The sequence below is a fragment of the Platalea leucorodia genome (assembly GCF_965183815.1).
Source record: "Platalea leucorodia genome assembly, chromosome: 18".
NCBI lineage: Eukaryota > Metazoa > Chordata > Aves > Pelecaniformes > Threskiornithidae > Platalea > Platalea leucorodia.
In genome coordinates, this window is record NC_138840.1 from 3,868,147 (window position 1) to 3,894,792 (window position 26,646).

Below are 26,646 nucleotides of genomic sequence, written 5' to 3' on the forward strand. Positions count from 1 at the left end.
TGCGCCTTTGTGGAAGGTGAAGAAAAGCTTGAGACAGTTTTGCATGTTAAGCTGCAATAGGATTATGGAGCAGAGCAAATTAAATCGGTTCTGTAATGACTGGGGGGGAGTTCCTGCTGATGGAGGTGGCTCCCGAGTCCCGGGAAGGAACCGGTGGATGGAGCTGGGGGCTGAGACCCACCGTGAGCATCCGGGGATGGTGGCCTGGGGTCCGCGGGCAGTGTGCCGGCGAGGGCAGGATTTTCCTGGGGCTGCCTGCGTTTCCATGGCAATGCACAAACCCATGGGAATTAATGAGTCTGGAGTGCACCGTGAGTCCTTCGGGGTGGAAAAGAAATCGGCCTGGCCAGGTAGAGCAGGGAGGTGGAGGAGGGCAGGTGGCAGAGCTGGGGGTGCAGCCATCCGGGCTGCTGAGCCCTGCCCATCCCTGCCTCCCAGCCTGGCTGGTTTTGCTCCATCCCATGCAGGTTGTTTCCATTGCCCTGCCTGCGTTAGCAAGATGCTCTCTGTAGGATGGAGGGCATAGTAGGTTTGGGATTTTTCGGCAAGTGGATATCGCCCCACTCCTGGGTACCAAGCGGGGTCTGTAAAGCCCAGCTCTGGCTTGGCTTTTCCCCTACGCCGGCTCACCCAGGCTTGGGGGAACCTCCTGCCCCGCTCCCACATCTGCCAAGAGTATAATTTCCAGCCAAGTGCTCCATCAGCTCTGGCCAAACCCACAGCCGTGGGGTGAAGGGCCGCACTTTGAACCACTGCCGATGCAGCAGGAGCCAAACACGGCGGTCCCCAGGGGTGCTTAGGGCTTGGGGGGACCTGCCACCCCAGTAGTGCCCCAAGAAGCCACCTCGACTGCGTGATGCAATCCCAGCCGACGCGTGGCAGAGCCTCGCTGGGCTCTTTTGTGCCTCTTCATCTGGCATTTTGCATGCAGCAGGAGGTGGGGACTTTTGTTTGTGTGTTTGGTTTTTTTTTTTTTTCCTCCTCCATATCCCTGGAGGTAAAAAGCGGAGCGTGCTGGGAGATGAGGTGTTAGCAACAATTTACGTTGGGAGGTTTGCTATTTTTCATGCCAGCCTTGGCTCGGGGATATTTATTGTGTAGTGGTGTAGGATCTGGCATTAATCCATTGAAGAATGGGGATAAAAAATGACGGTGGAGACAGACAATCCCGAGGAGGAGGAGGAAGAGATGCTGTTTGAAGAGCTGAGCCTGGTCCAGGGTACCTGGACCCAGTGGTTCATTATACTCCCCAAGAGAAGATTAAACACTCATGAGCGTATGCGTCCGAACACAGGTTTTGGGATGCGCCCGCACCCAGCCGGGCTCCTCGCAGCGTTGCCTGCATTGGCAGAGGAGAATCGATACAAAGCCAGAATAATTGCTGCTTTTCGGTAAATGTTAATGATTATTTTACTTGCATAAAATAACCGGCCTATTAAATCAAAATGCACTGGGGTTTAGGCAGCTGTTATTCAGGGGCTTAATTAATCTGGGAAAGAATGAAGTTACACAAAATAACTGGCTGCTTCTTGCCCAAGCTCACACCACATTTTGCAAGTGGGATCTCTGCCAGCTGTGAGCATCAGCCCCCCAGTTTCCACCAGCAACCTTCACCCCCAAACTCCAGCCATGCCATGGCACTGCCTTCTAGCCCAGCCACCTCGGCTTTGCCCTGGGCATCTCCATCTCAAGCAGCTTTGCTGGTCTCTAGCATCAGTCCTTGGGCAAAAACTTGGCCGGGGCTGACCATGCTGGGACATTGCGGACTTTTCCCGAAGCAGTGGGTCTCGGCGACACTGAGATGCTGTCTGGAGCAGCTTTCCAACGGACTTATTTTTAACTCGCAGCCTTGGATTGAAGAGTGGAAATTCAGTGATATTTTGTAGTGGGAAAAGAATTGTGGAGTCTTTAAGGTTCAGAAACAATGTTTTCATTCCAACTTTATGTGCGAGTTAATATTATTTCAACTGTTTATAGTATCACTAAATCACGTGTTGGGATGAGTTATTAAGGTTTTCTGTATAAAACACCAAAAAAAGGTGCTTTCAAGGGGTGATTAATTGAAAATATCCCATGGAAAATATCATAGAAATAATTGATGCTTTTCCTGCGATATGTTCTCAGTTTAAATGTGTTTTCCTGGAGAAAATGGCTTTTAGTCCCTGACAGATTGCTGACCGGGGCTGCATCTTTCCGAGCTTTCCAACGTGACCAGATTCAGCATTTCCCTTGGAGGACACACTCCGGGTCACTGTTGCTGTTGCATGCTGCCGTCGCCATTTGCATCGCTCTGTCCTGGCAAGGGCGGTCTCCTGCCCACCTTGTCCTCTCCCCTTGGCCTTGCACCGTGCAAGACTGTGGGTCTGCTGCTGGGAGCAGGGGGTTTGGACTTCCCAAAGCTGTCTCACTGGGTTGAAATGCAAACAGACCTTTAGCAAGAGCACTGGGGTGTTGGCTTTCTGGTTTTGCTGTTCATTTTGCAAGCAGGATGGGCAGGGGATGGGATGCAGAGACTGGGACAAGAACCTTTGCTTGACATCAAGGGACAGGGCAGTGAGCCGATCCTCCTGGTTGCCTGCACCACCCTGTCCCATTCTCCAGGCTGCTTTTACACTGATTCAATCTTATTCTTCCTCTTTAACTGCCCACCCATCGAGATGTGGAGCAAGCTGGTCCCCAGTGTCCCTGCTGATGCTCTCCACATGTGTCCTTTCCCCTGCCTTGGCCCCGTCTCGTGCCCTAGAGTTGTGCCAGTGGCTGCTGGATGGCCATCCATACCATGGGATAAAACCGCCTCCATCCCCAGCTTGTCATGCCAATTCTCCCTGCAGCAGGAGCCTTCCCATCCGAAACCCCAGGCGTGGTGCTGGGGGCTGCGGCCAGACTCAGTTGAAGGAGGCGTGTGGGCTCCTCAGGCTGTGATGCTTTCCTGGGGTTTGCTTTGCCCTAGGGTTGCTCGGCTCTGCTCGCCGTGCACGCTGCCAATGAGCCTTAGACACGTGCCAGGGAAAGGGTTTTGCCACTGAGCTTTGTCCCCCATCACCACCAGCCTGAGCTCCGGGCATGAACCAATTCTGCATCCCAACTGCCTTAGAAACCACCAAATTTAATCCTTTTTTATTCCCCTTCTGATTCCTTCAGGGAAAACTCTCGAGCTTCTGTCCGCAGCCAGGAGGGCTCAAAACATCCACAGCCTTCAATCACTTCCACCACCCAGACTGGGGCAGACAAATCCCAGCCAGGGCCGCTGGGCTGTGGGGAGATGCTCTGACCCTCCGCAAAGTCCTGCAGACAGCGGACGCCAGGACTCGAGTCGCGATTTATCCCCCCCGCCCAGACCGCTCCCACAGGATCTCCTCCGTGCTTTCAGAGGCGGCTCTTCTCCCACTCTCCCCCCTTAGCCCACTCCATGAGGCTCTTTAATTCCTCCTTCCCTGCGACACCCCTGGGGAAGCAGACCCCAGACCCGGTTTGGGTGGATGCGCTGGAGGACACCACCCATCGCCCTGCACCAGCGATGGATGCGTCGCCATGGAGGAGGTGGTTTCCATGGTGACCGTTGCCATGCCGATGGCTACTGGCGAAGGGCCTGAGAGCATCCCGGGGAGCTTCACCAGCCTCTCCCCGTGGTTAAAGATGGATTGATTTATAAGGCTCCCTTCCTCCTGGTGTGAAAGCCAGACACTCAGCAGTGAATATTGCTTTTGCAACAGCAGCACATTTGGGGTTTAGTGTTCGGGGCAGGTGTCGGGGATTTTAAGAATCTCTGTGAAAGCCCTGCCATGGAGTGGGAACACCCTAAAAAATGTAACACCCTAATCCTCCCTGCCTAGGGAAGGAGGGACGTGCAAGCAAGGGTGTGCAGGAAATTTAGGAAGACCCAAACCAGTTGGTCCCCGTCCCCCAGGACACGTTCAAAGATGTAGAGGGGTCTGTAGGAGCATGTTTGTACCATACACAGAGGTGGCGGGCAGGTCCCCTCTGTGCCTTGGTTTCCTCATGTTTTAAGCCCCTAAATCTTCTGGTGTATGTGGAGAGCTGCTCGTGGGAGGGCTGAGTGTGTCAGTGGGACCCTTTTCCCAAGCTTTACATTTTTTTCACCTGTAAAATGGTGTCAGCCACCTTGGTAAAGGGAGCGAAGAGGGAGGGATGGGGCGTCTGCTGTGCTGGGGGGGGTTAGATGTGCATAGATGATGGAGAGGGACTGAAGCCTCTCTAATCTCCCTGCTCAGCTCCAATGGTGCCGGGCCAAAGGGCCTGAGCTCTTGCTTTCCAAGGCTCTTAGCACAGGATTTGGGTGTGATTTGTGCTGCTGTGGCCCGTTGGCTGCTGTTCCCGGCCAGTCCAGCCAAGCCGCGGAGCAGAGGCATCGAAGGGGACAGCGAGCGGCCGGGTGGGCGTCATTGCCTGCCAGTCTCGCTCAGCCCTGTGGCAGCTGTGGGAGCGAAAGAGTCCTCTGGGATCAAGTGGGAGATGTTTTTCTTATCTGAGCTCGATGTAGCGGCCATGTCACCTCCAGAGCTGCTGACATCCAAATTCTTTGGGTCTGGCACTGATTTTGGGTCATTTAGAGCATTGGAGGAATGTTCACTGAAATTTGACTTTCTGGCCCTGCTCTATAGAGACTGCTTTGCATTGGAGCTTGCTTTTATAGCAGCAGATCTGTGACCTTTTTAGATGTTGGAGGAGTAGAAATAGGGCAGGCAATTGGGGTCTGGATGATGCCAGAGCTGGATCCTGGCCCAGGCTGCCCCCATGGCTGGCATGGCAGTGACTGGGTATGGGATGGGCCGTGGGGACATGGCACGAGCCATTCCCTTTCTGCAGGACAGTCCTGAGCATGGCCCAGCAGAGAACCAGCACCTCTCAGGGCACATTTAAACCTTTCCGCTCCTTTTCACCTCTCACGGACTTGAACATCACCAAAGGCAATGCAACACCCCCAGGCCCAGCTGGTGTCTTGGGCCTCAGCGCCTCCAGCAGCTTTGCCTTGACCCCTAGTTTAATTTCCCTAATGAAGCCCATCCGGGGAAAGCAGGGCTGAGCTGGTTAATGAAACACCCTGCCAAGAGCCATTAGCTGGGAAGTTGTAATTGTACGGATGGGACCTGCTGTCCCTTGGCTTGAGCTGGCTAATTGGTGGCCCTCGGCATCCCACTACAGGCAGGGCAGGGGCTGGCGTGGGGCAGGATCACTGGGGCCAGGGTGAGCATTGCGCTGGGGTTTCCTCCCTGCCCCAAGGAGGCTCTGCCTGCCTGGTTCAGCTTTGCATTGGACACCCAGAGAAGGCTGCACAGAGGACCCAGGAGTCCAGTGAGCAGGTTGCCCCATCCCAACGGTGGGAGGGGATGGATCAAGCGTGTGGATGCGGCTTGCCTGACTCCCAGACCTAGGCAGGCATGAAATTCATGCCGTGGAAGACCCTTGCTTGGGGCTAGCAGTCCACGACAGCTGCACAGGCTTCGCAGCCCAGTGCCGGGGTTCCCACTGGGGTGGCAGCCCTGTCCCTCCTGCAGCGGGGTCGGGACAGTCTGTGACACCATCCCCAGGGTTGCAAGGGACAGATCCAGCACGCCCGGCTGTCCTGCCAGTGGGCTCCCTCCAACCTTTCTCTGACCACACAGAGCCTGCACTGCCAGGGATAAAGTCTGAGTGAAGTTTCTCTTTTGGGGCAAATCCAGCCAGCTGTGTCTTTGCTGCGATGCAGGCTGTGACGCATGGGGAGGCAGCCGCAGGTCGGGAGGTGGGAGCTGCTGTCCTGCGTGATTTGTGATTTCCCGGGCTGGCAAAATCACCACTCCTCTCTGCTTCATCCCAGCCATGCAAGAGGGAGCAGGCCTCTCGATGCTGGAGGGAGGCTGGGGGCCATGCATGACTGTGGGGCTTGCTGCATGTGGAGTATTAACGATCTAAGCAGCAGTAAATCCAAATAAACACCGACTGTTCCCAAGATTTATTGCGTGAGCTTGACCTAATACCATCAGGGCTGCAGCTGGGGCAGCCTGGCCGGGAGGAGGTTTACGTTAGTGCCTTGGGAGTGGAGTGGCATGGGGGCTTTTTTGGGAACAGCCATGTCCCAAACACCCCCCCTCTGCACCAGGAACACCTGGAGATGTTTCATAAGTCTTATCAATAAATCTTTGTGAAGACTGGGGGGCTGGGGCTGTGCTTACTGCAGTCAGGGGCTCCCCCCATACCTGGTCCTGGCTGTGTGGTTGTTTAGGGTTTTGTGCTGGGCAGATGCAATCCTAGGATGAAGGATGCTGGAGAGGAGCAAAGGGTTGTCCAGCATCCATTGCTGCTTGCCATGGTTTTGTATCACCACCTCCCCCTGTGCGCAGGAGTGGCTCAGGAGCAGCCTCTGGAGACTTGCAGCCAAGCAAGAGAAGGAAAACTCTCTGCCATCCCACTTTAGGTCCCGTTTCACCTCCCCCGAGCAGCAGGAATGCTGCTTCTTTGTGCATGTTGCAGTGCAACAGCAGCGTGGGGCCTGGTCACGCGGGCACTGGTATTACATGCACTGAGCTGGCCAGGCAGCAGCTGGAGCTGGGCTGCTGGTGGGCTGCCCTGTGCAGCGGGCTGCCGTAGTCCCTCCTTGGTATAAACTCCACTGATCGCTGCCGATCCTCTGGAATCCACTTAGGGCAAAACCTGGCTGAGAACATCTCTGCTCTCCTGCAGGCTGGCATGTGAGGGGCAGGCGTGGGAGAGATGTCTCTCACATCGAAGGATTTGTCTTCAGAGAGTGAGTTTTGGCCCTGCGAGGTGTTTTAGTGCTGTGAAGTTGTTCCTGCCGCAGTCAGCAGCTCTGGGAGATGGATCCCTGTGGGGCTGTGGTGTGGATCCTGCTCCCTTAACCTGGAGGGATCGAAGGTGTTTGCACAGTGCAGGGGGTGCAGATCTGGGGAGAAGACAGACCCGGAGGAAGGGCTCACAGTTCCAAATCTGCATCACATTGGGGAGCCACACACTGCACGTTGGAGCACCGCATGGGTTGGTGTCCCGGGAGGATGCAGGGACCCGGCAGCAGTGCCTGGGGAGTCCTCCCCGGCCATGTGCTGAGCAGGGGGGTGCTGGGCTCAGTTGCTGTCTGAGCAAAATATGGGGGTGTGATTCTCATGGGAAGGTTTGCTTTTGGATTTGGGGCTGGACAATTCTCACCAGCATCTACCCATCTGCCCTCACTGCATCACTCCAGGCTTTTCTCCTGGGCAAAGCAGATCCAGGACACGCGTTGGCTGTGCTGAGTCTCTCCACCCTGTGGGATGGATGGATGGATGGATGGATGGGGGCTGGCGTGGCATGCTGGGGCCATGCGCTTCCGTTTTTGTTTCCTGGTCCAAGCACGGGGAGCCGAGGAGTCGGTGGATGGAGCTGCCTTGTCTGGTTCCAATTTAAGGGAGAAACAGGCTTGATGGAGCTGGGCCATGTGGCTCCCATTACAGTGAGGCTTTGCAGCTCAGGCAGAGAGAATCTGGCCTTCGGGGAGCTCGCCTGGGTTAGCTGGCAGGGGTGAGGGGTGGTCTGGGGAGCGCCTGCACAGTGGTCTCTTCGTTTCTTGGTGAGCCTCAATATTTTGGTGTAATAATCAAAAGGCAAATAAAAACAACTCCAAATGTTTCTTCCTCCCATCCCTCAAACCTTGTAATTTTTCCTGGCTTTCCCATCAGTTTTGGTGGCCTGTCTCATAATTTATGGGCTCCTATGGGTGGTGTACCCCATCAGCCTTCAAAAGACACTGAACCAGCCCCTGCATGTCCCCTGGGATGTCGTGGTCCTTGGCTTCCCTGCACTGGGTACAGTGACAGAGAAGCCCTGGACGGGCTGTTTCGCAGTGGGTGAGCTCCATAGCTTTGTCCTACTGATCCAGGAAGGACATTGACCCGAATGTTTTGGAGTCAGTGCTGGGGAGTCATGGAAAACTTGCATGGTGAAACCAAAAGCGGTTCTTGGGGTCTTTTACTTCTATCCACTGCCTTCCCCCTGGGCTACAGCAGATCCTGCCCAGGCATCTCTTTGTTATTGCATTTTATTCATTTTGTTGTTGCATACCAGTGAGATATAACTTATTTAGCAAAATCACTTGTACTGATCCTTGGTGCATCAGTTTTTCCCTACTTTTTACCATCTCCTCTCCAGGAGCGGGAGCCTATTCCTCCATAGATCAGAGCAAAGGATTATTTGAAATCATTTGGCAACACCGAGCTCATCTCTTGTCACTCATTGGTGACACTTTGATGTCCAAGGAGGGAAAGCAAGCTCCTGCCTTGCAGGGATGTGTCCCCCTCACTCTTGGCTACCCCCTGCCTCCATCCCATCTCTCCTGGTCCCTCCTCTCCGGGCCGTTTCCCCAGCACCGTGGCCATTGCTGGGCTTTCCAGCATCTCTGCAGGGTTAATCAGCACCAACTCCCAGATTCAGAGCACATTGCTTCCATCCTCAGCCTCGTGCTGCAGTGGGGTTTGGCCCCTGTGGCTTGGCAAGGAGCCACATGAGTCCCAGTTCCGTGAGGATTAATTCTGGTGGATAACAGACTTCTTCAGTGAGCTGCTGGCAACCGTGTATTTGAAACTCCAGGATGGTGCATTATCTCTGGGGCAAAGACTGAGTCTTCCCAGCGATTTGGAAAGTACACGGCACGTTGGAGACTGGCAGGATATAACCAGTGGCTACGGTGATAGGGGAGAGCACTGCTGTTGCTGGAGATGAAGGCATAGGTCCAGCCCAAAAAAGCTCATCAGTGCTTTCAGGAGAGACAGACACTTAAAAGCCCAACTCCTCTTGACCTTCCCAAGAGATTTATGTCCCCAGGAATGTGCTCTTGCTGTCACTGTGGGTGTATGACACAAAGTGGTACATCTGCAGCACCCCAGTGACTATATAGGCAGGGTTTGGGCAGCAGACATCTCCTTGGCTTGGGCACCACAGCAGCAATCAGCCCATAGCCCCTGGGAAGTGTCCTTCCACCTCCCAGTCCTGAGCATCTCGCTGCGGCCGAGAGCTGCTGGATTTTCTCTCCCCTGCCAGCTGATGGGCTCCAGGAGAAGAGATGTGGGGACAAAATGCAAGTCAAGAAGTCCCAAATTTCTATGTCATGGGACCTTCTGACTTTTCAAAATTCCTTTTTGTTCCAATCTGGAATGAAAACAAAGAAACTCAAATCTGTTGTCTAGAGGTAAAATGCTCTAATAGGTGAAGGGGACCCTTCTACCCCTTTATTTTAAATTTAAGCACTAACCTGGCTTGTTACATCTTGAAACATCTGATGCTATCTTGCAGATCAAAGCCTCCTTGTTTGGGTTGTAATGAAGTGTCAAACTGTTTCCTTGCAACACTTTGATCTGCAAAACAAGATGTTTAAGAGCCCTACTAGCAAGGGCTCTTCAAGTTTTTGCGGCACTGCAGAGAAGTGGAATATTTGAGGTCTGATATTGTTTCACATTGAGACTTTCCAGGTTATGGCAGTTGATAGTGTGTGTTACTGTCACACCAGGAATCACATGAAAATAATCTAAAATGAAACAATAGCGAGCTGGAGAACCAAATCGATAATTTTTCTAACTGTTTCCAAAAGCAGTAGTTGTTTTTTTCCTCCCTTTTTCCAGAAGGCTCATTTCCATGGGAAATGTTATCAGAATCAATGTGAGCTCTCCACAAAATGTCAGCTTGTCTGAAAGATTTGCAGCAGCGAATTGTTTTGGGGAAAAAAACCCCACAATTCTGGGTGGTTCAGCTGGGGAGCGCTGCCTGCGCTCCTGCTCCTTTGGTCTTGCTTTTCCCTGGCCCATTTAACCTGTGCATCGCTGCGTGAAGGCTGTCTGGCGGTGTCTGTGCAGGGACAGGTCTTGATTCAGTCGGGGTGGAGCTGCTCACGAGTCTCTCCCCACTCGGCTGCAGGCTCAGCGCTGGCGCAACGAGAACTATGAGAGGCCGGTGGACCTGGAGGGCTCTGGGGACGATGACCCCTTTGGGGATGATGAACTGGACGATGTCTACTCGGGCTCCGGCTCGGGGTGTAAGTAGCTGCGGGACTCCTGGGGAAGGGTCCCTGGGGAGCCTGGCCACGGGTTTCGGTGGGACAGGAGAGGGGCTTGCTGTGGGATGCGAGGGAGGGGATCGCCCCTTGCCCATCTCTGGAAGCACCCTCCTGCTCTCTCCTAGACAAAACCAAAGGGAACAGTCCCAAAGGTTGGGCTCAAGTGACTCCATTTCCCATTTCAGTCTCTGGTCCTACTGGACAGGATTAACCTTTCCCCAGCATGATAGCATGTCCCAATGTTATAGAGGTTTCATTGACCCCAGAGAGGGGCTTTGACTGCCACATGGGAATTTGCAGCCCTTGGTTTCTGCTGAGCCCATAATCAGTCCATGCTCCCATTTTTTTGGGGGTGAGGCCAGGTGGGTGTGACCCTGGGAAATGCCAGGGCAGCAGAAGCTTCACCCTTTGCTCTTCTCCCCCTCTTTCAGATTTTGAGCAGGAGTCGGGGCTCGAGACAGCAGTGAGCCTCACCACGGACACGTCCATCACGCTCCCCACCACGGCGGCCGTGCTGCCCATCACCTTGGTGCAGCCTGTGGCAACCCCCTATGAACCATTCCCTGCTGAGGACACCACCCCCGAGCAGACAACCAGCATCTTGTATATCCCCAGCATGACAGAGACACCAGTGATCCCCAGTTGGAAAGCAACCACCACCAGTACCACTGCCAGCGACTCCCCTACTACCACAACCACCACCACGACCACCACGGCAGCCGCCACCACAACCACTGTGGCTACGACCACGACCAGCACCACCATGGCCACTGCCAAGCCCACCACAGTCCGGAGATTCCTGCTCCCTTTTGTCACCAAGGCAGCCACCACCCGAGTCACCACCCTGGAGACACCCACCACCTCCATCCTCGAAACCAGCACACCAACAGAGGTGGCCACGTCACGACTTGTCCCCACTAGCACGGTCAAGCCCAGGTCCTTGCCAAAACCAAGCACCTCCAGGACTGCAGACCTCACAGAAAAAAGCACTGCCGTGCCATCCAGTCCTGCCACGCTGCCGCCCACAGAAGCCCCCCAGGTAGGAGGCAGGAGCCCTTCTCACCTGCTAAAGGGCTCGTGGGCCATGTTTGAAGCCAAGCAATGGTGATGGGAAGCTTTTTGGATTAGATCCATCCTGAACCAGTTGCTCAGAGGGAGGTCAAGCCAGGTTGGGCTCTTCCCAGCTCTGCGGAGAGTGGAACATTTGGGGAGCTGGAGAGGGGAGATTAAAGGGTGGGGGGTCTAGCATGGGCAGAGCATGGTGATGAGGCTGGTGCAAGAGCTGATGGGGGGCACCCAGGGGTGTGCCACACAGCCCCGGTGCCCCTGGCTGTGCCTTGCCCAAGCTGCTCCAGAGCAGCTTCCCCAGGCAGGAGGGGAGCAGGGCTGGGGGTACCACCACCCCATAGGGAAAGAGAGGCTTTCCTCTGGGTTTGGTGTCTGGGCTCATCGTGCCATTTCCCAACTCACAGCCCATCAGTAGGAGGCCCAAACGCTCCGAAATTACGGCTTGACAGTGCCTTTCCAGCCCATCGGGTGTCCTGAGCAGAGGATTTAATCTGCTGATCCATCTCTCATTCAGAGCCCCTCAGGGGCCCTTAGAAAACTGCTTTGACTGAAAGGTGGAGTGATTAGTCTAAACCAGTCCCTCTTTTCTGTGTACATATATGTATGTATAGCTCTGGGCTCTCGCTGACCGTCAATTAATCTCTGTCGCAAAAACGCCTGCTTGTGGGAAGCAGTGAGCCATGCGCTCGCGCCGGGGGCAGCGTGACATGGAGAGGGCTCCTGCTCGCCCGTCCTGGCTTCGGCCCATTGAGCTCTTTGCTCATCCCAATTTGTAACACCCTGAGGCAGCTGTGGAGGGAGCCATTTGCTCCGTGAAGGAGGGATCCTGGGGAGGTTTTGCTTGGGGATGCTCAGTGCAGTCCAGCTCAGCATGTGGACACGTAGCAGGTCAGGCTGCGGGGACAAGGAGGAAGGTCAGGGGAGATTTGGCCCTGAGGGAGCTGCGGGTGTGGGGGATGCCAGGAGGCAATGAAAAGGTCAGGGTTGGGCTGGAAGGGGGAGAGAGTGGCTCATCTGCCCAGCCCATGTTTGCTATCCAGGTTGGGTTCACCTGCTTGCCAAGGGGGCTTGGTCAGGGACCACGGCAGGGAGCTGGGCTGGCTCCATGTCCTGGGTGAGAAGGACCCATCTTCCTGCTCCTGCTCGGTGCCGCAGGGCTGCAACCATAAGAGCAGGATGAAGGGAGAAAAGGGAGAGGGAAGGGACCCCCTTGGGGTTCATCCGATGGCATCTGATCCTGATGCTTTCTACGTTGCTGTAGCACAAACGGTTGCATCACTTCATGTCTAGCAAGGAGGTATCTATCATCTGTGAGATGTTTTAGCCAGCCATCGGTCTACAGTGGGGACAGAGAGCCCAAATGAGGATCTGGGATGTGGGGCTCTCTTTAGGGGAAGCTACAGGGAACAGGAGAGAGTTTGTGCAGCTCGAGGGCACCTGGGATGGGGACAGACAAGAGTGGTCCAGCTCAACCATGGTGACCTCAGCCTTTTGGTGACCATCAAGATGTGGGGTTGTGTTGCTTGCTGCAATATAACCATCCACTTCATGGCACAGGGAAGGGATACCCCAACGTTATCCCCCATGTTCCCTGCTGAGAGGGCCACCTTGTCATCGGTACTGTGATGTCCTTCCTCTGGACACATCAGAGCTGCTGGAGGCAGGAACTCCCCTTTGGTCCTTGTCCCCTGCTCCATCTTGTCCTTTCTCCCAGATGGAGCCAGGGGAGGTGACGACAGTCCTCGACAACGAGCTGGAGGTCCCAGTCAGCAGTGGCCCCAGCGGGGACTTTGAGATCCGGGAGGAGGAAGAGACGACTCGTCCCGAGCTCGGTAATGAGGTGATGGCTGTGGTGACACCGCCATCGGGACCTGGGCTGGGCAAGAACGCGGAGCCGGGGCTGATCGACAACACGATAGACTCCGGTAACTCGGCCGCTCAGCTCCCCCAGAAAAACATCCTGGAGAGGAAAGAAGTGTTGATAGGTGAGACCGGAGGCCATGGGCTTGTGGGGGAAGAGCTGGTGTGTTTGCGGGAGGGGACAGACAGCTGGGCTGTCCATGCCCCAGGAGAGGGGTCAGTCTTTGGCAGGGTCTTGGGGCAGTGTCAAACCTGGGATAACCCACACTCACCTGCCAAAATAGCTCCAGGGCCTGTGCTGGGGGGTTCCCAGGGGTCTTCATGTCTTTGCCAGGAGAGTGCAGAGCTGTGCACAATTTGCTTTTGCTAAGAAGGGTTTCAAGGAAAAACAGGATGTTAGTGGAAAGATGTGCTACAGTGCTGGCTGAATACCACCGGCCACTCTGACTGCAGGGGAGGAGAGAGGTGCCCTGGGAGGGCCACTCATCCCAGCCAGAGGGACATCAGAGATGGGGCAGAGGTGTCAGTGTCCCACTGCCAGCTAAAGGGAGCTGGAGGCGATGGCATGGCAAAGCAGCTGTTGTTCTGGTGGTCTTCAGCTGAGCGTGGTGGATGCCAGCAGGCACCCAAATGAACAGCTCTTTGGGGGACTTTCTGCACCCTCCTTGCATGAGGGTACAGCCTGTGCAGGGACCTCTCTCTGTACCTGGGCTGCCTCGTGCCAGTCCATTGCCCACCGTGCAGCTGTAGAGTAGGTGCCTTCGGGTCCTACCCACCCTTCAGCATCGCTGCACTGCTTGTTGAAGCTCCTTGAATCACACGATTGCATTAGCCCTTCACCTTCATTTTCAGTTTCCTTAACCATAGATTTCAGGAGAAAAGTTGCTTGCAAACTTGCAAAGCACAAAACCAAGCTGGAATCCAAAATGATCCCCCCCAAATTATTTGCGCTGAAAGCCAGGCTGGGGCTGCGGGGCAGCACTGACAGCTGTGCCACTTCTCTGTGTTGCAGCGGTGATCGTGGGCGGCGTGGTGGGAGCTCTCTTCGCTGCCTTCCTGGTCATGCTACTCATCTACCGGATGAAAAAGAAGGACGAAGGCAGTTACACGCTGGAGGAGCCCAAGCAAGCCAACGTGACGTACCAGAAGCCCGACAAGCAGGAGGAGTTTTACGCGTAGAAGGAGAGCCCAGCGTGCCTCGCGCTCCCTCCCTCCCTGCTCCAAACTCTCCCCCCTCCTCTACTTCATCCAGTCTCTCTCTTTCTCTTTCTCTCTCTCTCTCTCTCTCTTTTTCGGATCAGACTGTGAATTTAAAAAGCAAAACCTGCAACAGCTAAAGGAGAAAACACATCTTTGACATGATGAAAAGTCAAGTGCCCAGAGCATCGCCGAGTTCAGACCGAGTACCGCTGGCCTTTCTGCAGCGGGAGGGACGGGGCAAGGAGCCAACGCCAAGGAACCCGTGCCTGGGGAGTGCCCTGGCGAGCATGGGATGGGGCGGTCAGGCTGCTGACGGCGGCTGGAGGTCACTGGGCTTTTCCCACCAACACAACGGACTATGAGATCCAGACACCTTCTACCAGCCCTGGGGCACAGGGGGGTTGGTTTGGATTTATCTTCCTTTTTTTTTTCCCTTTGGAAAGGAGGGAGGTTTCTTTCCTTCTCCCTTCTTTTTATTTTTTATTTTCTTTTTGAATGGGGTTGGTTGCTTTGCAGGAATTGCCTTGCTCCCTGCTTCTGTTTGAAGAGAGGACACGACTCTCAAATACGCTTCGAACCTTGAAAAAAGCACAAGGGGCTGGAATACCTGATGCCCCAGGGTTTGCTCTTGGAGTGGAGAAAAATAAATAAATACAAACATGGCCAGTACGCTGGAAATGATCTCTTAGATCACCTCTTCGGAGAGTTTGTGGAGCAGCAAGAAGCCGCATTGGGGTATCTCGTGCTGCTCCCCTCCTGGCACCACCTCACTTCACTGCATCGCTGTGCACAGCCAGAGACCTTAAATCTATAGAAATTGTGTGTCGCCAGCTGCTGAGGGGTTTGGTTGAGAAGAGACCTTGCTTTTGCTGGGTTTTCACTGTGACCAATAAAACTCAGCTTGCACAGTACGACCAACAGCACTGGTTTTAAAACGGAGCGGAACGTTGCGTGGTGGGGAGTTGGCAGGGAGAGGAGTTGGAAATGGAGAAGCTAAATCCTCTCCCCAGTACCTCCAAAGGGGATGACAAAGCTCGACAAGTTGTGAGATGCAGCATAAGAAAAGAAATGCAAAGCAGAGGCAATACTCCATCCCCTCGGGGGTCAGGCAGGGGTCCCCGCCAGGCCACTGGCACCCAGAAGGTGAGGAAGGTGAGGCAGAACAGTGGCTTTCCACCGGTCAGCCCCAGGGCAGGTCAGCTGCTGCTGCTTTTTTCTAAGACCCAGGACTGATGGTTTGCGTTTCTTTTGTTGTTGCTTAACTTCCAGTATAATCCATAGGGCCACGGATTGGCTCCGGGCACCCAGGAACCCGAGCTAAAGACCCTAGAAGCCATCATCACCCAAGTGCAGTGGTTTCCCCTCTGAGGCTACCTAAGGGGCAGAGCAGCAAGGCCTGATCCAGAGCCCAACTGTGCCTTCTAGAAAGGCTAGGTTTTTCAGAGCAAGCTCTCTGCACAGAAAAGTCAATTAGATATTTCAATGAGTTGGCTTTTAATTAGCTGAAGCGCTATTTGCAATGCAGTCAAGGAGCTTTGTTTTCATGGTGGTTGCGAGCTCGATGGTGTCCCATGGAGACCTTGGCTTTGCTCTTAGAGCAATTTAAACAGGAAAATGGAAGAAAAATTGGTTGCTTTGACTCTGTTGCATTGTGAATTAACCTGCACAGACACAGTGACACTTTGTCCCCTCAGGGTGTTAGTGGATATAGGGATTTAAGACCCTGGTGGAGGCTACAAGACAGCAGCTCTTCTTTATGTTAGGAATTTGAGAGGCCAAATGCGCATATTTTATATATATATATATATATATATATATATACCCACATACATACACAGTTATATATATATATGAAATAAAATCCCTGTAAATTTTCATTGCACTGCATATGGTGGCTGGATGGGACTTCGAGGTTGTGAAGATGTGAGGTTTGGGTTACGCTCCCTTGGGGTGCGCAGTGCAGGGTCTGCAACCCAAACCACCAACCTGGTTTTACTTCAGGGTAGGGAGCAGAGCGCCTGCGCACAGGCCAGCTCTAAAATCCCCAGTTTAGAGATGTCAACCCGAAAATCGTCCTTGTTTCGGTTCTTTGAGTTTGGAGAATATGGTCCTGTTGGATGTTTTGGATGGTGATGCTGAAAGGCAGATGGGGGGGTGGCGTGTGCCCATTTCTTGGGTCCATCCTGGCTGCAGAGGATGAGGATGCTGTGAAGGGGGACCACATGTCTGAAGAAAGCTTGTGCCAACCTGGCTCCAAGAGACACTTTCTCCGACCTGCTCGAAGGGGAGAGTTTCAAGTCATGGGTTTGATGGTTCTGGGGTTTTTTTGGTCCTGTTGGGACTATACAAAGGGCCCTAGCTGTTGGGGAGTGGCAGAAATCAAGCCTCTTCATGATTTAATGAGTTGGGCATGGCAAGTATCAAGGCCACCCAAAATAACCATCTTTTAGAAAAATGTGGACTTAATCTTTTGAGCTTGCATTAAAAAAAAAAACCTTCCCAGCTTAATCTTTAAATGCTGCTTTTCTTAGCTGCTTCCCTAATCTTCTTCATTCATTTTTTTTTCCCATTTAATAGTCTGAAGTTCTATAATACAATTTTTTTATTCATTCAAGCTTAACCTCAGTTTGCTCAGCTGGTGTTAAGTTGTAATCCCGGCACTTAAATCCGTTACAGTTTCAGAGTGAGGAAGGCTCGAAATGGGAGGGCGAGAGAAGGCTGGGCAGCGCTTTCTCTTGCAGTAATTAAAAGTATGAGACAACCATGCGCAAAAATAAGTGAAGGCAATTAAACTGGTAATCAGAATTGACCAAAGTCTTAATTCATTGTATGTCTGCTGCTTCCATGTGTTTGCTGTATTGCTCTCTGCCTGGAGAGGAGATGTGAGCTCAAGGAGAGTGTCTTTTGGGCTTGAAGCCCACTTTTATCTGGTGATAAATCATGATGGAGTCTTCCCTGTCACCTCAGCTCCCCAGGAGCACCGGGCTAGTTGTTGGAGTTGATGCTTGGGAAAAAAGCCTTGTCTTGCTGAAGGATGGCTGATCTTGTGCCTCCCTTGTAGGGCAGGGGCTGGTGGGATGGAGCTGAATGTGGGCTGTGTTGTTTTGGGAAAGCCCAGCTCCAAAAAAACTCAGATACCATCAGTGCTCTATTACCAGAGCAATGGGGATGGGTAAAACCCCAGTGAAACCCAGATGCAAGATGATGCCGGGGCCTGTAAGGGGGTTGTGGTGGTGGTGGGGGCTGTAGTGTGGCCATCCTCGAAGCTGTGCATGGCACCATGTGAACGTGGTGTGTTGCAGCTCCTGGCCCTGTGCCAGGCGGCGGTGCCGAGCCCGTGGCCGTGCCGAGGGTGGCCGGAGGCAGATGGTGAGCAGCGGGGCGCAGCTGCTCCCTCCAGCAGGTGCTCTGCACGGGCGCACGTGTCTCACCGCTCTCTGGGGCTTTTGAGGGATTCCTGGTGTGAAGACGGATGGGGAAGAGGTGAGAAAGCACGGGGGAGAGGAACGAAAGCATCTTTTCTCAGCTGTTGATTTGGCCGCAGAGGAAGTTTTTAGGAAAATTAACTCCAATGGTAGCTTGAGCATCTCCCACATCATCCCCTCCCAAAGCCTGCCAGATTTGGCATCGTCCTCCTCTGCACAAATTCAGCCCCTTCCCCAGCCTGTGCATATCCATGAATGGCTGCAGTCTCCCAGCTGGGGCAGTGCCCAGATGTGCTTGTCCTTCCAGCTGTGCGCCCCGAGGACGTGGGTGGCCATGTGGGAGGAGGACTTTTCCACTTGCTTTTCCATTTCTATTCTGCATGCTTGAGTATGCATATGATACACCAGAGCTGAAGGAAGCCTTTGCCATACCAGTTTTGTAATTTTAGGAGAGCTGCAATTGCAAAGCATGAAAGATGGCGTCGGCTCCTCTCCCAGCTCTGCTGGTTTTCAGTTTCTCCCTCTCTGCGGTGATTTGCAGCAGCCAATGCCTTGGAGGAGAATGATAAAGCAGCCAGTGACTCCTGGGCCACATAAATAAGGACGAGGCAGGAGGAGGGGGTCAAAGGGAAGGGGGCGGGGGGCAGAAAATCTGTGTGTGAGTCCAAACGAGGGGCTGGAAGCAGGAGATGGGAACAGCAGGAGATGGAGTTGGACCCAGGTTTTGCAGGGCTGGGTGTGAGTTGCCCCTTTCCTCCAAAAAATCTCTTTGATTTTGGACCTTTCAAAAATAAGCAGCAGGACCCTGTGCAGGGAGGGATCCCGCTGCAGGGAAGGTGATGGAGCTGGGCTGGATGTGTGCCGTGGCATGCTGGTTTGCCTCTAAATTTCCCATTCCCTCCCCATTTTGCCTGGTGGGTGCTGAAGGTCCCTGTGCAGGAGCTGCTTTGCTCCACGCGAACCTTGGCTCCTGGTCCCCAGACTCATAATTCAGAACTATCCAACCCCTGCCACAAGTCACCAGCACGGAAGCTTTAATGGGAACAAAACCATTAGCTAAAAACAAGAATGGAGTTTTAATTACTTTTTTTTCCCCCTCAACCACCCTTTTTATGATTATAAGCGTTTCTGGGCTCAGAGGTTTTCTGTGAGGCTCTGGCAGCTCCTAAAGTGACATTGAGTTTTCAACACTGAAAGGTTTATGAGAATAACTGGCGTCTCGCTGGGCGCCTCGCCAGCTGCTCGGCCAGGCTGGAGGCTGCGGCAACAGGGATGGGTGTGGCGTGCGTGTATGTATGTATATATATGTGTATGTAATTAATATATATGTATATATGTATATACGCGTGTGTGCAAAGCACGCACGCGTGCACGGGTTCAATGCACCTAATGAGGTGGAGGGGGGCTTATGAGCCAACATCATGTGCTGGACTCTGCAGCCCTTGGACCCCGTGCCTCTGCTGCGGGCTGCAGGATTTGGCCCCGCGCTGCTGGCTCCTTCCTTCTCTCCCACTCTTTGCGCTCTCATAGCAAGGGCCTGATCCTGGCCACCTCGGCGCTGGGTTGGGGTCTGCCAAGGTTGGGGATAAGGAGCCTTTTGCCGACTGCCGTATCCCTGGCCAAAGCTGAAGCGGAGCCTGGGATGCTGGCGAGGCAGCCAAAGCCCCGCCGAGGCTCCGTGTTCGCCCTGGTTTGTCCCACGTACCTTGTGCCTGCAGCTCCGCGGACGTATCCACACCCAGTCTCTATAGAGAAATCTCAGTCTGGAGTGTACACACTTTTTTGTTTTTTTTTTTTTGTTATTGTTGTTTCTTGGTTTTTTTTTTACTATTATTTTTATTTTTGGGAAAAAATCACCCTAGGAGACGCCCAGGTGATGCCCAGGTGTTTTTTTTCCACCCCACCTTCCAGACAGCTCATCCACCGCATCTCCAAAGACCTCAAGGGTACCAGTGACTTTACATGCATAAGCTACCCCTGTTCTGGGTCCCCCTGGTCTAAGTCATGAAAGTACAGCTGACAATCAAACCAGACAGAACTGCTGACTTTAGAAAAATATATACCCATTGCAGTTTGATAGAAATACTTTTTAAAATCACATGCTTATCTCTCACTAACGCTCATCACCATGTCTCCAGGATAAATCGCCACCATTGGTCCTTCTGTAAATAAACATGAAACATTCTTGTATAAATTAAAAAAAAAAAAGAAAACAAACAAACAAACAAAAAATCCATTGATATATGTCCAAAAAAATATCCCTTTCCAGAAGATTTAAATAATTCAAAGAAAAAGAAAAGCCCAACAAGTGAGCCCCACTTAACTTTTTCTTTGGAGCTGATTTAAATTCCCAATAGGAGAATGAAAAATCTTTAACAATAGAAGAAACTACAAGTGTTTTACCTTTCAATGAATATGGGAGGGAAAAAATGCATGTAAATATTTTTAATAGGAAACATATCTTAAACAGAACTTTTTTTTGTATGTACATAACTCTTCTAGAGTTTAGTACTTAAATTGCTTCATAGTGTCTGTTAAAAAACAAAAATTAAATAAAATAAAATGTTTGTTAATTGTTTTTGTTCTTACTCAATGGCCAAAACTTTAAAAATAATAAAGATGACTATAAAAATAATCTTTGCCAATGGATCTAGCACTGTAATGGTACTGTCTATTTTTTTTAATTATTTCTGTGCTGTGCCCATTTATAAAAGGAGAAAAAAAATAAAGTCATTTAAACATTGTCTGCCCAGGGCCTCGCCTGCTTTCTTGCTGCGGACTGCCTGTCCCCGCGTTTTTGTCATGCCAGCATGCAATGAAGGTGAAGGGAGAAGATCTCACTTGTTCTTGGGGCTCGATACCGTCAGGTGAGGGATGGTGGATAATTAATGGTCTCCATGGCAACTCTGCAGCGATGCTGAGGAGCCGGCAGCAGCGTGGACCACCCCAGTTGCGCCTGTGCTGGACCATGGGGGAGGTTTGGATGCAGGGGTTGCTGCAAATGATAGAGGTGTGTCTAACGGCATGAAGAGCTGCAGAGCATTTCGGCTGAGCCCCCACGTCCCCACATCCCGCGAGCGTCACCAGCAAGCTGGAGAAGATGCCCAAGGTGTAAGAGCCATCCCCTCCCCAAGCAGGAGGGGGAAGCAGCCTCGGCTGTTGGCCCGGGGTCCCGCTCCCACAGCTCTCTTTCCAAAGTGATTCCTGGAAGCGAACGTGGTGAGAGATTTGGCAGCGATGCTGTTGGCCTCCGTAAGGAGATACTTGGATGTATTTAACCAGCTCCTGCGTTGCAGAGGCCAGACCTCCGTGAATGCATCCCGACTTGCAGCAGAAGGCATGGTTTGTATGGCCTCATGCTGTCTTGAGAGTCAGCCACGGCCAAGGGCAAATGCCGCGCCTCAGGAGGTTACCAGCAGTATTTCCCCAGCCCCACGGGCTGGATGTGCTCCATGCTATATGCCAGCAAATCTGCACGCAGCCCCAGTGATGTTGTACTGCTGGCATGAATTTCAGGGAACGTCACTTTGTTTGGGCTTGGGGTACAGTTTTTGAAGTGTTGCTGGTTTTTATTACCAGCCTGGACCCTGCTTCCCTTGTAAATCTCTGGCTGAAAGTTCTCATGCTCCATCACTAAGTCCTTCATCCACTAAAAAATGGTTAAACTGCTGCTCTGTATAACCCAACACTCAGCCTTTAGCAAGGGTCACCGACTGCTACACTGGACAAAACCTATCCTTCCTTTGACGCCAGGCGGCTCAGAAGTACCTTGTTGGATGGTGGTAGCAGATAGAGCCCCAAATCACCTCCCTTTCCACCCCAACTATCGGCTCTCGGAGCCGGGCAGGTCCCAATCACCCCCAGCCCCTATGTACCCCCAGGACTGCTCCCCGCAGCAGCTCTCCCTGCCTGCAGAAAGATTTCAGATTTACCAGGGCCACCCATTCAGGTTTTCAAGCTTGTCCCCAGCCCCAGCAATAATGATTTCACTGTGCTGGCGGTCAGACTACCCGTACACTTGGCAGCAGCCGCAGCCAGCTGCTGTTAGAAGTGAAGTGAATAACTGCTTGCAGTGAGGTGTTGGTATTCAGGCTGAAGGCTTGAAACAGCCTCTAATTATATCCCCATCCCCATTTCTTGTAAATTTTTTTCCCGCAATGGCTGTTATGGGAACGTTCCCTTCCCACAGCACCATTGCAGAGCCCCAGGATTTGGTAGGATAACCCCAAATGGTCCAAGTGGGGCTTTTTTTTTGCAGCAAAAGGGGCTCCCTATGACTCACTCATTATAATTCTCTGTGGCGTGAGCACAGCGTTCAAAAATGAAACTGTAATTGAGATTTCACCTTGCAAATTAGCGGGCCAAAGGCACTAACCCCACCTTGGTTCAAAGGGCTTTTAGGTAACTGCATGAGAACAGCCATGCTGCACAGCTGAGTGTCCAGTACTGACCACCCCGTGGAGACACAGCTGGGAAAGATCTTCAGGTACCAACCCTGAGCTGAGCTGGCAAGAGCATGGAGGGAAACAAGATTGTCACTGCTGTTCTGGGTAAACTCTCCCCAAAGCCTTCAAGAACGAACACTTAGGACAATCCTTGGGCCCATGCTGCAAAAGATGCCCACTTTAGGGGTAAAACTAGGACTCCGGCTTGACTTAAGCTTGGAGAGTGGAGATCCAGGTTGATATGGACTGTCACTGCTCCTAGAAACTGGGATATGAATGAATAACCCTAAAGCAATAACCACCACCTTAGCTGAAATACAGCATTTCCTTCTAGTCAGCTTTAAGAGATTTCGGAAAACACTGTAATTACTTGCATTAGTACTAACAGGCTTCAGATGGAGCAGGAAAATGCTCTGCTCAGCCTCCAAAGGAAAGGATTAAATAGCAGCAAGCCAAAGAGTTAACATTGGGCTTGGCTTTTTAGGCACTTTGATGACATGGGCTCTCACAACTGGCTTTCCAGTCACGAGGAATTGAAAGATCAGGGCGAATTTATCCCAGATAAATGCAGTGAGTGGTTTAGAGAGGATGGATGTGGAACAGCTCCCTATGTCTGTCCATGTGCTTAGGGGATGCACTGCAGAAAGGCAGCCAAAGTCAAACCTGACACCAAGGTCCACAGGGTGCAAGTCTTAGCCCTGAGGTCTCACCGAGTCTTCACAGAGAAGCACAGATACAGGTGAGAAGCCAAATCAGGAGCTAAGGAATGAACAAGCTGTTCATAGATAGATGTTTTCAAACAACCTGGATCCAATAAGCATCTTAAAAACCCAGCTGAGCCATTTGGAAGCATTGGTTCCCATTGGAGACCTGTGAAAAGACTTCCAAAAAGGTGGGAAAAGAAGAACCAGGGTGCTTTGAACTTCCAAGTTTACTTAAAGCTAGAAAAATATTGGATGAAATAGTCACATTTTTTGTAAGCACCCTGAAGATGACAAGGATATTAGTTTTGATGGACTTGTCAAGAACTGATGTGTCAAATCAATCTACTGTCCTTTTGTGACCAGGAACTTTGCTCTATGTACAGACAAGGACCTGTCTCTGTCAAACATGGTCAGGGCAGTGAGGTTTTGCTGCTGTCTCACAGGGGATCCTCATCTATATGCAGTTTATCATAGGATGGGTGAAAAACCTGTTTGTGAGGTACCTGGGGAGTGGTTACCAGCAGTTCACTGTCAAAATGGACAGATGGATTGAGTAGGCATCCAGACAGGTCTCTCCTGGGGGCAGGTTTATTCAATATTTTCATTAACAGTTGAATGATGGCATAACACTGATGATTATTAAATTTGCAGACAACACCTCGCTGGAGGGGACAGCAAGTACATCAGAGGACAGGGCTGGAATTCCAAGTGATCTTAATAAATTGGAAAGGTATCATAAAAAAAAAAAATCACCTCCACGATCAGTGGAGAGATCAGTACCACCAAAGGACAGGTCATTCACCATGGTCTATCCAAGTATCCAATACAGAAACCTTGAGAAGGCAATTTGTCCTGCCTGTTTCTTTGCTCAACATAGCAGGGGTCAAGAGATTTCCTTCAAAGCAATCTAATGCATTCTAAAATTTGTTGGGAGATAACATTTATTGAGATGCAAATCAAGGTACTGTGCATCTCTGTGATACAGAGCCAGCAAAATCACAGCAGACCACCAGTGCGGCTCCATGTGCCATGTCCACGCCTGCACTTCACCCCAGGCCGGGTCAGCACCTGCAGATGAGTGCTGTCCTCTGTGAGTCACCAGCCCAGAGGTGGCCCAGCTGTCCTTGCCCACGACCCCAGGGTATGTCTGCTGCAAGGATGTGGCTGCTATCCAGGTCGGGGACAGCCCATTTGGCATCCACCACCCAAAGCCACCACACTGGTGGCTCTTGCTTTCTGACGTGCCTCAAGCCTAGGAATAGGTTCAGGGCTCCTGAGCATCCCTCACCAGGGCATCAGGCCACTGAGCTATCTTGCTTTCTTGCATGGATATAGCCAAGGCAACAGTGGTACAGAGGGGGCATTTTTAACAGTCATGAAAGATGCATTAGCATATCTGAAATGAAGCACACCTGCATGAACTATCCTGCTGCTTCAGATGGATTTGGGTTTTTGTTGCCCATACCTGCTGTGGAGATGTGCTTCTCCAAGGCAGCATTTCAAAGGCATGATGGAGTCAGGTGCCAGGGACATTGGCACCACAGGATGCCACGTATGAATGTCCTGGCAGTCCCCAGAGCCTGAGCAGGCCCCCCAGGGTGCCCCAATGCTATAGGATATTTGGGTGCAATGGAAGGGTGTTGACAGGGGTTTGCATGCTGGATGGCCACATCCTACGTGAGCCATTGGGGCACGCTGGAAGGGAAGCAGGGCAGGGAGGGATAGGTACCACTGCCTGGGATTTACCAAGACCATAAATCCACCTAAACATTCAGGTATTGAAGAACGAGGTCAGCCTCAAATGCCTTTATGGCTTTACTCCCACTCCCAGACTTCACATCGCACCACCCCAGCACCAGCTGCGTTTCAGCAGTGGTAGAGCCACCCCCGTTAGATCCTCAGAGGGTTACAAATCCTTTCTGAGCTTTTCTACGTACTCCAAATAAACAGTATTTACCAACTGTTCTGACTAACGCTGACTTAGTGCTCCCAAGGCAGCTTTGCTGAAGGCGGTGATGGGCTGTCCTGCCTCATTCCAGAGAGCAGGCAGCTGCTGCTCTGCTCCAACCTCGGTACATGGACATGGTGGGTCATCTCCTGCCTCCCTTTCCTCCAGCTCCCTGACAGGCCTCATCCTGTATGCACAAAGTCCTATTTCAGAGTCTTCTGCATTGTTGTAAATAAATAATCCCCACAGTCTCATCCCCATCTTTTCCCATTTCTTCTGAGGTCCCTCCCACGCAGCTCATCTCTGGGGCTCAACAAATCCCCCTCACCCAAGTGTCCTCCCTGTGTTCCCCCCACCTTTTGTAGTGCCTGGACTCTTTCCCCTGCTTTCCAAGGACAGGAAGTCCTTTAAAAAAAAAAATATCCCAGCAGAGAACAGCCGGATAAAACTCCTTGTCCTGGTCTGCAAGACAGCACTGCCTGATGGGAACGATGGATATCTGGGCACAGCGGACGCCAAAGGCTCCAGAATGCTGCCTTGGAGTGTTTTTGGTCTATTGTACAGGATTCGAGGCAAAGAGCAGCCTATTCCTGCTCTGCATGACAACATTTCCTGAGCATCAGCAGATATTAATAGTCAGTTAATACAGCAGTCAAACATTTCCCATTATTTACCTGCTTCAAGACAATTGGCATCTGCGCCGATAAACATACCGTTGGGATTTGCACATGTCCCTCACCTACCCCCTGCCCTGCTCAGAAGTATTTCCTCCCCTCTGCAAACGAGGCACTGTTTTTCCTGAGGCTGCATCCATCCCCGTGATGGGTGGACAGGACAGTTCACCCTGTGTCCCATAACTGAGAGGACAGAGAATTTCCTGGTGGAATATTTCCCCCTATAGAAAGGTTCAAAAAAACCAGCATTTGTCCAGGACTGCTGGAGCCTGGACATTTGGTGCCTGGATTTGCATTCCAAGTGAAATTCCACTGGTTGACAATCTGTGTTCAATCTAATGAGGAACAAAGCCAATTAAAAATAATAGGGACCCTGTGCTACTGCCTGTAACAAAACAATAATAATAAAGGCTAAATCAATTTATGTGTTCCATTTAGATAAAATCCAAACATTCTAATCTGATTCTGCCTTTCTCATTATTTTTTGTAATCCTCTTTCATCAACACTAAGTCATTGGAAATAGAGAATTGGAACAGCTGGTTCTGATAAAACTCAGACCAGATTTCATACCTGTCAATGACTTCCAGAGGAAAACATGAGCAGCCCCACTCCTCCCACCATGCATGCGGTTTCCTGACATGGCCATGGGATTTCTCTCTAGACTTAGCCCATTGAGTTGCAGGAAGCCTCTTCAGCTTCCACAACTTGAATTTTGGGGAAAGGATTATGTCAGAGGCAGAAGTCGTCATCATCCTCCTCTTATAGCATAGGTTGGGGAGGTCTCCTACAGGTCTGGTCTAAGTAAACTTACCTGGCAAGAGGAATGCTGGGCAATTCTGCTTGCCTTTTACTACAGAAATCATTAGCATTCTGTTTAAAAAACAAAGCTGCAGAAGCTTAGAAATACTTGAGAAAACCATTAGTTAGATCCCACAACTACCACACACCATCCAGCTGGATCACATCTCCTAACACAATCTTCTTCCTTTAAATATCAGGGCAGGAGCTCATTTAACAAATATGAGAAGTGGTCTCTGTATGCAAATCATCCATACAGCTGCAAATCATTGCATTAAACAGTTTGCAGGATATTTGCCACATAGGGTAGGAAGTTTCTTACAGGCAATGTTGTTGTGGCTTTACCTTTCACGAGGTGGGTAAATTGGAGATCCACTCCCTTCCCTGCAAAGCTGGGGTGGTGATGGCTGCTTGAAGACCCTCTGGGTGGCATCCCCTGGGAACAGGCAGGGGACAGAGGTGTTCCTACCATCCCACTGCCAGCAAA

At 51.8% G+C, this 26,646-nt stretch overlaps 1 protein-coding gene across 1 annotated transcript in view; it reads left to right on the forward strand.

The window, feature by feature from the left end:
• Positions 1–18,196, forward strand: part of SDC3 (syndecan 3) — a 47,460-nt gene extending 29,264 nt beyond the window's left edge. The window contains exons 2-5 of the mRNA XM_082329384.1: positions 9,898–10,015; positions 10,468–11,075; positions 12,819–13,089; positions 13,977–18,196. Of these exons, the coding sequence (XP_082185510.1) occupies positions 9,898–10,015; positions 10,468–11,075; positions 12,819–13,089; positions 13,977–14,143 (1,164 nt within the window). The 3' untranslated portion in view covers positions 14,144–18,196. The remainder of the gene's footprint in view (positions 1–9,897; positions 10,016–10,467; positions 11,076–12,818; positions 13,090–13,976) is intronic.
• Positions 18,197–26,646: the final 8,450 nt, after the last annotated feature.